Source organism: Arachis ipaensis, chromosome B01, assembly GCF_000816755.2.
Source record: "Arachis ipaensis cultivar K30076 chromosome B01, Araip1.1, whole genome shotgun sequence".
NCBI lineage: Eukaryota > Viridiplantae > Streptophyta > Magnoliopsida > Fabales > Fabaceae > Arachis > Arachis ipaensis.
In genome coordinates this window covers 102,854,749-102,867,412 of record NC_029785.2, presented here as the reverse complement: position 1 = coordinate 102,867,412, position 12,664 = coordinate 102,854,749, and the positions used below count along the sequence as shown (strand labels likewise).

At 35.4% G+C, this 12,664-nt stretch overlaps 1 protein-coding gene across 1 annotated transcript; it reads right to left on the bottom strand.

The window, feature by feature from the left end:
- On the bottom strand, positions 7,270–8,223 carry LOC107610006. Its single transcript, XM_016312078.1, has one exon. It carries the CDS (start codon positions 8,221–8,223, stop codon positions 7,270–7,272), a length of 954 nt encoding a protein of 317 aa, XP_016167564.1.

Sequence of the window (12,664 nt, the reverse complement as noted above, 5' to 3'; positions counted from 1 at the left end):
TGGACTAATTTCTGCAGGAGACGAGAATGGATAAAAGGATGTAAAGAGTGAAAAAAAAGAGAGCAGCATGACATAACATAGCATCACAGGGACTATCACTTTCAAAATCACCAAAAAAAGTGCAAAAAATAGAAGCAAAATAATAAAACCCAGAAATAAAAAATAGAACAAAAATATCAACTCTCCAAATAACCTAAAAATCAGATAATCAACCATGTTACACACCAATACTTTCAACCACAACAACATCAGCATAATCAACTAACAATATTTTCAACCACAATATCAACAGAATCAAGGTTCAATATTTCAGCTAAGATTATCAACTAACAACATATTTAACAATACTCAAATAAACTGAAGTTACCTTTAGCAGAAACGTAATCGGACCAAACCAGACCAGCAGGAGAAAAAGGACACCCGAATCAAACCAGCAAAAGCAAAGGACAACGCCGGATGAGCAGAGCAGCATAAACTATCCTAATTCAATGCAATGTAAAATACACAACATTATTAACAAAATTTAATCAATATCTCTATGTTACTAGAGATCAAATAGTTACCTACTTTACTCAGTTCACAAACACAAAAGTATTAAAAAAAACAGAATCGAACAGAGTTAAAGGAAAGCAAAAGCTAATAACACTAATATAGTCAAACAGATATAAAACTAATTTTTTCAGTCACAACATCAGCAGAATCAAGGTTCAATACTAAATTAAACTGGACTTACCTTCAGCAGAGGAGACGATCGGAGCAGAATGGCAGCAGACCAACGAAGCACGGCAGAATCAGATGAAATTAAAGACTGCAACACAACACCAGAAGAAGACCCTTTTATTAAATCTTCATCATTTCACTATCAAGCTAGGAGACAAACTTTTTAGTGCTAATAAAAGTTTCTTCTGCTTTATTATGTAACTCAGGTTTTCCAACTTTAGTATACAAGCCTCAACAAAGGAAAAAGAACAAACAGAACAACATATTAAATCATCTACTTTTACATACAGATACAGTTAGGAATTAGCATCAATTTTTCTCTTCTAAACCTACAATAAAATAGCAACAATGAAGTCCACAAAATTAGTATACAATAACTACATATTAGAAAAAAAAACACCTCTACACTAAAGAATGTCAGAAGCAGAACCACACTCAGCGACGGGTTGGGGCCGTTCCACCCTCGAAGACGCAGGCCACCGCCGAGGAGAGCTGATAGCATGATCAGAGCTTTGGCACAAGCAGAGCTTTGGCACGGACAGAGCACAGCCAGCAAAGGAGTCACCCAACAAGACGACTACAGAAACGGAGGTAGGAGATACAAAAGAGGCACGACGCGGAGGCAGAGAAGGCGGAACGCAGGGGAGCCTAGACGGCCAGGACGACACACACGGAGGTGAGCAGTGGCGCAGACGACGCGGATTCGAGGAGCGACTGAAGGACCACGACGCTGCCAGAGACGTCTCCCAGGGGCTACGCCGGTGACTCTTCCTCCGGCAGCAGCTCCATTTTCCCTTGTAGATAGGGTTTGAGGACGACGCGATGGGTTGAGAGTGACTGAGGGTGAGGCTTCGAGTGAGGTGGGGGAATGGGGGAACCTTAGGATTTTTTTACTTTTTACATTCACTATAGATATTAGCTCTTGGGTCTTTACAGTGCATTTTGTTTTTTTAAATTTTTTTTGGAATATTTTTAATTACTATTATTTATATTTATAAATTAATAAAAAAATTTTAAATTTCACAAATTAGTTTTAAGTTATCTTAAAATTCTGATTATTAAAAATTATATACTAATTTTCTAAAGGCATATAAATTAATATTTACATCATTTAAAAATTAATGAATATGTAAAAAATAATATAAAAAACATATTTTAAAAGAATTATATAAACAATTTTTTTAATTTCTAAAACAAAATAAAATTATTTTAAAAAAAATATATAGATAATTTTTTTAATTCTTAAAGTTTTTAACATTTTGAAAAAAAAGATTATAAATTATACATATATTTTGTGACACAAAAAAAAACTTGTTACAAACAATGTTAAATTTGGTGACAAATTAATTATTTGTTACAAAATAATTTGAGTTTTTCAGACAAAAAAATATTTTGTTACAAAATATTTGGATTTTTTGAAACAAAAAACTATTTTGTTACAAAATACTACGAATTTTTGCAACTAATTTACTTTTTGTTACAAAATATTACAATATTTTGTAACAACACACCACCGCGTTACAAAAAATACCATAATTTGTAACAAAATAAAATGGATTGTTACAAAATATCTGGATACTTTGTAACAACTTGTAATGTTGTTACAAAACATAGTTTTTTTGTAACAATCAGCAACTATTATTACAAAAAATGGTTTTTTGTTACAAATGTTCTACTTTCTTGTAGTGATTCCATTGTTGAGGCAAAGGCAGAGTAGACACTTTATCTTCTCCAGTATTCTCAAGCGCCAAAGTCAAAGCCAATTTTCATTATCATTCCAGTCAAATTTCTTCTTCAATAGCCATTCATACCCGCTTTTAGTCGAGTAGGTAAAAATATTTAAGTTTGTCCAAAACCAACCTGTTTTATCTCCTGCCTGCTTGATAAGATCAAAGAGCATCAAATCAAGTTTAACTTCTTCCGAAATCATTGTGCAAAGAATATCCCATTGCCAATGTCCATGGTGCCAGACATCTTCTAGCTTCAAGTGAGAATCAGAAATATGCACAAAAGAAACCAAAGGAGCTAGCGTTCCACATGGTTACCAAGCATGATACCAAAAGGATTGAGACATCCTGCCTGTACACCAATCAAAACCATCACGAAGCTTTTCTATTGTCTTATAAATCGCTCACTAGGTGTTTGAAACATTATTAGAAAAATTGGGTGAAAAGCAAGAAATCCCAGATAAATATTTTGCCAACATAATTCTTACCCAAAGCTTATTTTTATTATGCAGTAATTGCCAAACAAGCTTTCTAATAAAGCAAAATTTATACATTGAGTATCTCTAATTTCCAAGCCTCCATATTTTCTTGGAGTGACAACTTTGCTCCATGGTGCGCGGAAATCGTGACGGTTCCATTCCTTGGTAACGGCGCTAAAAACTCAATACACACGTTCATGATCTTAGTTCTTTGTCACAACTTTGCACAACTAACCAGCAAGTGCACTGGGTCGTCCAAGTAATAAACCTTACGTGAGTAAGGGTCGATCCCACGAAGATTGTCGGCTTGAAGCAAGCTATGGTCACCTTGTAAATCTCAGTCAGGCGGATTCAATTGATTATAGAGATTTAATAATTAAAAGATAAATAAAACGTAAATTAAAGATAGAGATACTTATGTAATTCATTGGTGAGAATTTCAGATAAGCGTATGAATATGCTTATTCCTCCTGAACCTCTGCTTTTCTATTGTCTTCATCCAATCATTCATACTCCTTTCTATGGCAAGCTGTATGTTAGGCATCACCGTTGTCAATGGCTACATCCTGTCCTCTCAGTGAAAATGGTTCAATGCGCTGTCACTGCATGGCTAATCATCTGTCGGTTCTCGATCATACTGGAATAGGATCCATTGATCCTTTTGCGTCGGTCACTACGCCCAGCACTCGCGAGTTTGAAGCTCGTCGCAGCCATCCCTTCCCAGATCCTACTCGGAATACCACAGACAAGGTTTAGACTTTCCGGATCTCAAGAATGGCCATCCATGGATTCTAACTTATACCACGAAGACTCTGATTAAGGAATCCCAGAGATACTCATTCAATCTAAGGTAGTACGGAAGTGGTTGTCAGGCACGCGTTCATAGGTTGGGAATGATGATGACTGTCACGATCATCACATTCATATTGAGGTGCGAATAAATATCTTAGAATCGGAATAAACTTGAATTGAATAGAAAAACAATAGTACTTTGTATTAATTCATGAGGAACAGCATAGCTCCACACCTTAATCTATGGTGTGTAGAAACTCTACCGTTGAAAATACATAAGTGATGAAGGTTCAGGCATGGCCGAATGGCCAGCCCCAAACGTGATCCAAGGATCAAAGGATAATCCAAAGATGTAAATACAATAGTAAAAAGTCCTACTTATACTAAACTAGTTACTAGGGTTTACAAAAATGAGTAATTGATGCAGAAATCCACTTCTGGGGCCCACTTGGTGTGTGCATGGGCTGAGAATTGAGCTTTACATGTGTAGAGACTTTTTTTGGAGTTGAACGCCATTTTGTAACCTGTTTCTGGCGTTTAACTCCACTTTGCAACCTGTTTCTGGCGTTTAACTCCAGAATACAGCATGGAGCTGGTGTTGAACGCCAGTTTGCGTCATCTAAACTCGGACAAAGTATGGACTATTATATATTTCTGGAAAGCCCTGGATGTCTACTTTCCAACGCAATTAAGAGCGTGCCATTTGGAGTTTTGTAGCTCCAGAAAATCCACTTTGAGTACAGGGAGGTCAGAATCCAACAGCATCTGCAGTTCTTCTTCAACCTCTGAATCTGATTTTTGCTCAAGTCCCTCAATTTCAGCCAGAAAATACCTGAAATCACAGAAAAACACACAAACTCATAGTAAAGTCCAGAAATGTGATTTTTTTATTGAAAACTAATAAAAATATACTAAAAACTAACTAAATCATACTAAAAACTATGTAAAAATAATGCCAAAAAGCGTATAAATTATCCGCTCATCACTCCACTTGACCAAATTTAAGCAATGCTCCCCCACCTTTCTCTTTCAAAAGAATTGTCTAAGCACAGAATCAATCTTTTGACAAACTGAAGTAGGAAAAAGAGTCACTTGCATCTGATAAATAGGAAGAAAAGAAGCAACAGATTTAATTAAGCAAAGCTTGCCTACTCTGTTAAGGAGCCGACCTTTCCAACTAGCCAACCTATTTTTGATCTTCTCTAAAGAGTCCGAAAAAATAGACCTAGCAGCTCAAGGATGATTAAGGTTCACCCCCAAGTATTTTCCTAGGTCACTAGTAAAAGGAATATGAGAAACACCAGACAACATTTTATTCCTTCTATTAGAGATTTTTCTAGAACAAATAGTTTTATATTTTTCAATGTTAACCTTCATATCTGAAGCTTTGCAAAACAACTCCAAGGTGTGCACAACATTCTGAACTTGATTTTTCTTTTCTTTATAAAAAAAGAAGAGGTCATCTGCAAACATCAAGTGAGAAACTCTAGGTCCCCCTCTAGAAACAGTCACACCATCCCAAATATCCTCGTCAACTTGTTTGGAAATGGAGCATGCCAATCTCTCCATGCACAAAACAAATAAATAAGAAAAAATTGGATCTTCTTGCCTGAGCCCTCTGCAAGGTTGAAAGATGTCCAATCTATTCCCATTCCAAAGGATGGAAAGATTTGAGGCCTGAACATAATTCATTACAAGATGAATAATTAGAGAAGGAAAGCCAAAAGACTCAAGAGTGTGCTCAAGAAAATTCTAATAAACTCTATCATAAGCCTTTTCTAAATCAATCTTGAAAGCCATAGCTCCTTTTCTAGACTTTGTCCGCTTAAGAAAGTGAAGAACTTCTTGGGCAACAATAATATTATCAGGCACTCCTCTACCATGAATAAACCCTCCCTGAGTTGGGCTAACAATCTCATCCAAAAATGGTCGTAATCTATTAACCATCACTTTAGTCACTAGCTTATAAATTACATTACAAAGGCTTATTGGCCGAAAATTCTTCAATCTAGTTGGAGGGTCGCACTTAGGGATAAGAACAATCAAAGTTTCCAACAAAGAATGGCCTAACGTCTCCCCTAAGAATGATTTCTGAATAGTACGCCACACCTCATGACCCACCACATCCCAATATTCCTTGAAGAAAAAAACTTGAAAACCATCCGGCCCAGGAGCTTTGAACGAGCTCATATTATCTAGAGCTTCTTTAACCTCCAACATTGTCACTGGTTTAGACAAATTATCACAAACATCTTGGCTAAGAGATGGAATAGAAATTTCTCCCATGCAATTAACCTCAATAGGCTCAGTAGAGCAAAAAATATTTGAAGAAATAAACAACCTCTCTTTGCAAAACTTCCAGATCATCAGACTAGGACCCATCACTGACCAGCAACCCATGAACCTTGTTAGATTTTCTTCTAAGGATAGTTTGCATATGGAAAAAGCTAGTATTTCTATCACCATACCAAACCCATTGATCTCTTGACTTCTGGTACCAAAGTAATTCTTCCTGGGCCAACACTAGATTATACTCAGCTCTCAATTCTTCCTCTTTATGCTTCAAAGTCGGATCATCATCAGCTTCCATTTTTCGTTGAATATAATTCAAATAAGCCTCCAATTCCCTCTTTTTAATAAAAATATTGCCGAATATCGTAGAGTTGAATTCCAATGAAGCTTCTTGAACCCCCAGTAACTTCCTAGGGATGCCAAAGTCTGTACTATCCCAAGATTTCTGAACAATGGCCTTGTAATCAGGATGCGTTGCCCATGCCGCTTGAAATAGAAAAGGCCAGTTTCCTTTCTTGATAGGAACTCCTTGACATTGGATAAGCAGGGGACAATGATCAGAGTGAGAACAGTTGAGAACTTCAACAAAAGCTTCTGGAAAAAGAAGGCGCCATTCTGTAGTACAGCAAGCTCTATCCAATTTCTTTGTTTCCTTGAATTTTACGAAACCAAGTAAACCATCTTCCAGAGGTTGTCCGATAAAAAAGACAACAAGAATCTAGAGTACTTGAAAAGATACTAGTGCGATTCAAATAGAAATTACCCCCCTTCACCTCATGAACACTCAAAATATCATTAAAATCCCACCACCCACGGGTCCTGAATGCACAAACCAATATCAAGAAGATGACTCCATAATTCTACTGTATTAGTGGCTTGAGGGCTGCCATAAACCGCACTGCAGATCCATCTTCTCCTACCACCATCAATTTCCATAGTTACACATTGATTCATAGGCCAAAGAATTTTACAAGAAAATTTTAAATTAGTAGAGAGCAACCAAATTTCTCCCTTGTGTCCAACAGCATCTACAATCCCTACAGGATAATAGCCTAATCTCCCCCAAAATTCTTTCATAGTTTCAAACCCAATATGAGTTTCCACCAAAATAAAAAAGTTGGTTGAAATTTTTGTACCGACTCCTTACAGTGCACCCGAGACATCTTATTTGACGCCCCCTTACATTTTAACTAATAATATTTAAATGTTTACAATCCATAAACATAAATTAAATAATTGGAATATTTAATCATCCTACCTCACATTGATGGACCCCTATCTCCAAGTGTCTTCTCTTGAACTTGCGCCGCAGAACCATCATTCTTCTGTTGAGGTTGGTTCTCTAAGTTTGTTATTGCACTAGCTTTATCAAGCTCTTTTTGTGCTCGAGAATCCATTGACAATACTTTAGTAGGTGATTTTTGAAGTGAAATAGGACGCTTCTTTTTGTGCCCTGCTTTGAAAAAGGGAGTACTCTGATCCTTGAAAGCCACCTGAGTTGTTCCCAAAGAGTTAAGCGTGGATGGAGGATCCTTATTTTCCTTAGGCTCCACCTTTGCATTTGATAAGGACTTCACCTTTGCATTTGATGAGGATCCAGCATGCATGTTATTAGGCCCAAAAGAAAATTTCTTACTCACCAAATTGGAGCATATTGCTACATTGGCTTTTTTTGGCACCACTTTTGGGCCTTTACCCATTTTTTCCTTGCCTTTTCTACTAACTGTAACCCATTCACCGTCTTTTGTATGAGTATCCCTATCCATGCGTGATTCTTGCAAATTATCATGCACAAGATCCGCTGCTCCATACTTCTCCATAATTGGAATTGATTTGGAAGTAATTCCAAATTCAAAAGTTGAATTTTGATTTTTTACTGGAGTTTGACTACCTTCTGCCATTTTCTCGTTTTTGTCCACCGAAAATAGTGACGGCAAATTTTTCTCCTTCACCGTGCTTTCCTTCCCAAAGCCATTGTTGTTCTCTTTCGCACATTCTCTTGTTACGTGCCGAAAGCAGCTATATTTTTCACAAATTAAATTCAAGTGCTCATATTCGATGTCATACATATGACCATCAACTTGAATTTTCTTTATGACTGGAAGTCCTAAGTTAATTTGCACACATGCTTTTGCATACTTTCTCCTCTCTGCAGACTTGGTGGCTAAGTTGATGCGGATCAATTTGCCAACAGCTGACGCAATCATTTTCATGGCTCTCTCTTGATAATAGTTAATGTTTAAACTTGTAATTCTTATCCAAACCGTGGTAGATCCAAAAGTATTTTCACAAGGTCTGAATGAAGAACTCCGAGGTTTAACCGCAACATAACTACTAGTAATCATCCACGGTCCTCCAAGGAGAACTTTTTCTCTATCCTCCAAGAGATCAAATTTGACTAAGAAATATCCAAAATCGACATCTAGTACCTCATATCCTCATTTGGTTCTCCAGAGACCTTTAAGCCTATGCATGATCGTCGTATAGCTAAAATTTATTCTAAGAACTTTAATTACGATGGCATCTTTGTAGGGCTCTGCCAATATCTCTTTTGCTTCTTTAGTAAATGTCACAGTTGGTATCTCCGAATCGCCTTGCTTACCAACTACTGTAGTCATCTTATCCCCATCAAGAGAATCAACAACCTCTAAAACTCTCCTTGCTGAAGCACCAATAACTTTATCTCTGAACGATATTCACTAACTTTGAGTCTTGTTACTGTCTCCTTTAATCCCCTCCTTTTCACCTGATGCATGTCCTCCTCCACTCTCCCCCTTATTGCTTCCGCCGGCATGGCCGGCTGCCTCACTTTGTGCCACCCTCGAAGACTCTCCCCCGCTCTCCCCGCTCTCCATTTCACGTACTCTCTCAGTGATGCAGAGAGTTTGAAAAATAAAGAGTATAGGATGAGAGATCATATTTTATAATAATAATTGAGAAAAACTTTAGAAAAATCTATTTTCGTATCCCTTTAAACTTAAATGGGAGCTAATGAGACCATCTTAAATTTGGACACAAGATTTCAAAATCTAGCAAAGTGATGAGCCTTTATGAAGATATATATTAGCAGTCTAATCTAAAGTTGCAATAGAGATTAATATAAATAAATAGCACTGACGACAAAGTAACAATCATTTTCGATGTGTTTGGTGTATTCATGGAAGACATCGTTATGAACAATAAGAATGAAACTTTTGTTGTCATAATAAAAATGAGTTGCAAAAGATGAATACGGCACCTCTGTTTTCAAGAAGCCAATAAATTGAGACTACTTCAACATAGGTGCACGTCAACAAAAATATGATACTTAGTTTTGGGGCTTGATCGAGTTGCAAAAGTCTATTTTTCGACATGCTAGAAAATAAGAGAGTTACTGTAAGATCTCGGATTTTGGAAATTAAATTATAAGTTATTTGAGATTTATGATATTTATTTATGATTTTATTTTCAGAAAATTATTTTACAAAAAGTTAATTGAAGTAAAGTTATGAGGCTTTGAGTTTAAAATTTGTTACAACTCATCATTTTTATAGTAAATGTGTATTTTTTTATTTATAACTTAAAGCTTTAGTAATTAAAAAATAATGAGAATTTTCCTATTCCAGTATGATCGAGAACCGACAGATGATTAGCCATGCAGTGACAGCGCATTGGACCATTTTCACTGAGAGGACAGATGTAGCCATTGAAAACGGTGATGCCTAACATACAGCTTGCCATAGAAAGGAGTATGAATGATTGGATGAAGACAATAGGAAAGCAGAGGTTCAGGAGGATAAGCATCTTCATACGCTTATCTGAAATTCTCACCAATGAATTACATAAGTATCTCTATCTTTAATTTACGTTTTATTTATCTTTTAATTATTAAATCTCCATAATCAATTGAATCTGCCTGAATGAGATTTACAAGGTGACCATAGCTTGCTTCAAGCCGACAATCTCCGTGGGATCGACCCTTACTCACGTAAGGTTTATTACTTGGACGACCCAGTGCACTTGCTGGTTAGTTGTGCGAAGTCGTGACAAAGAACTAAGATTATGAACGTGCGTATTAAGTTTTTAGTGCCGTTACCAAGGAATGAACCATCACGATTTCTGTGCACCAAGTTTTTGGCGCCGTTGCTGGGGATTGTTCGAGTTTGGACAACTAACGGTTCATCTTGTTGCTCAGATTAGGTAATTTTATTTTATTTTTAAGCCTTTATATCTCTTATTTTCAAAAATAATATAAAAAAATTTCTTCTTTTTCGTTTTTCCGAAAATAATATAAAAAAAACCAAAAAAATCTTATAAAATCATAAAAACCAAAAAAATTAATTTGATGTTTCTTGCTTGAATCTTGTGTTAGTTTTTAAGTTTGGTGTCAATTGCATGTTTATCTCTTTCTTGCATTTTTCGAAAATCCATGCATTGCATTCTTCATAATCTTTAAGTTGTTCTTGATGATTTGCTTTGTTTGATCTTTGCATTTTCATGTTTTGTGTCTTTTCTTGTTTTTCATATGCATTTTCAATTTGTTAGTGTCTAAAGTTTGAAAATTTCTAAGTTTGGTGTCTTGCATATTTTTCTTTTCTTAAAAATTTTCAAAAATAAGTCTTGATGTTCATCTTGATCTTCAAAGTATTCTTGGTGTTCATCTTGACATTCATAGAGTTCTTGCATGCATCATTTGTTTTGATCCAAAATTTTCATGCATTGAGTCTTTTTTATATTTTTCTCTCTCATCATTAAAATTCAAAAAAATATCTTTCTCTTATTTCACTCATAAATTTCAAAAATTTGAGTTGACTTTTTCAAAACTTTTTAAAATCTAGTTGTTTCTTATGAGTCAAATCAAATTTTCAATTTAAAAATTCTATCTTTTTCAAAAATTAAATCTTTTTCATTTTTCTTTCATGATTTTCAAAAATTTCAAATTGATTTTCAAAAATCTTTTTCTTATTTTATTTCATAATTTCAAAATCTTTACTAACAATTAATGTGATTGATTCAAAAATTTTTAAGTTTGTTACTTGCCTATTAAGAAAGGTCCAATCTTTAAATTTTCAAATCATATCTTTTTGTTTCTTGTTAGTCAAGTAATCAACTTTAATTTTCAAAATCAAATTTTTTTTTAAAATTTCTTTTTCAAATCTTTCTCAAAATAAGTTTCAATCACATCTTTTCCAAAATCAATTTCAAAATCTTTTCTAACTTCTTTTCTAACTTCTTATCTTTTCAAAAAATAAGTTTCAAATCTTTTTCAATCAATCTTATCTTTTTGTTTGATTCTTATCTTTTTCAAAACTACCTAACTAACTCTCTCTCTCTAATTTTCGAAAATCCCTTCCCTCTTTTTCAAAATTCCTTTTTAATTAACTAATTGTTTTAAACATTAATTTAATTTAATTTCATTTTTCTTTTTAATTTTCGAATTATAACTTTGATTTTAAATTAAAAACAAAAAAATTATTTTTTTATTATTTTAATTAATTTTCGAATTCTCTCATCTCTCATCTCCTTCTATTTAATTATTCATCTTTTTAGCCAAGTTCTTTCCTCCTCAAAAGCTTAGCAAGCTTAGAGTGGATGTTCAAACCTTCAGACAGAAAGAAGGTGAATCCCTCTATGAAGCTTGGGAGAGATACAAGGAACTGACCAAAAAGTGTCCTTCTGACATGCTTTCAGAATGGACCATCCTGGATATATTCTATGATGGTCTGTCTGAATTATCTAAAATGTCATTGGACCATTCTGTAGGTGGATCCATTCACCTAAAGAAAATACCTGCAGAAGCTCAAGAACTCATTGACATGGTTGCTAATAACCAGTTCATGTACACTTCTGAAAGGAATCCTGTGAGTAATGGGACACCTTAGAGGAAGGGAGTTTTTGAAATTGATACTCTGAATGCTATATTGGATCAGAATAAAATATTGACTCATCAAGTCAATATGATCTCTCAGAGTCTGAATGGATTGAAGGAATCATCCAACAGTACTAAAGAGGTATCTTCTGAAGAAGAAGCTTATGATCCTGAGAACCTTGCAATAGCAGAGGTGAATTACATGGGTGAACCCTATGGAAACACCTATAATCCCTCATGGAGAAATCATCCAAATTTCTCATGGAAAGATCAACAAAATCCTCAACAAGGCTTTAATAATGGTGGAAGAAACAGGTTTAGCAATAGCAAACCTTTTCCATCATCCACTCAGCAACAAACAGAGAATTCTGAGCAGAACCCATCTAGCTTAGCAAATATAGTCTCTGATCTATCTAAGGCCACTGTGAGTTTCATGAATGAAACAAGGTTCTCCATTAGAAATTTGGAGGTACAAGTGAGCCAGCTGAGTAAAAGAGTCACTGAAATCCCTCCTAGTACTCTCCCAAGCAATACAGAAGAAAATCCAAAAAGAGAGTGCAAGGCCATAGCCTTACATGGTGTGGCCAAACCCAAAGAGGAAGAAGAGGACGTGAATCCTAGTGAGGAAGACCTCCTGGGACGTTCAGTGACCAATAAAGAGTTTCCCTTTGAGGAATCAAAGGAATCTGAGGCTCATCTAGAGACCATAGAGATTCCATTAAACCTCCTTCTGCCCTTCATGAGCTCTGATGAGTATTCTTCTTCTGAAGAGAATGAAGACGTTACTGAAGAGCAAGTTGCTAAGT

Excerpts from the sequence above, each read along its gene's own strand:
- LOC107610006 (XM_016312078.1), bottom strand. The coding sequence starts at position 8,223 with ATGAAAATGATTGCGTCAGCTGTTGGCAAATTGATCCGCATCAACTTA.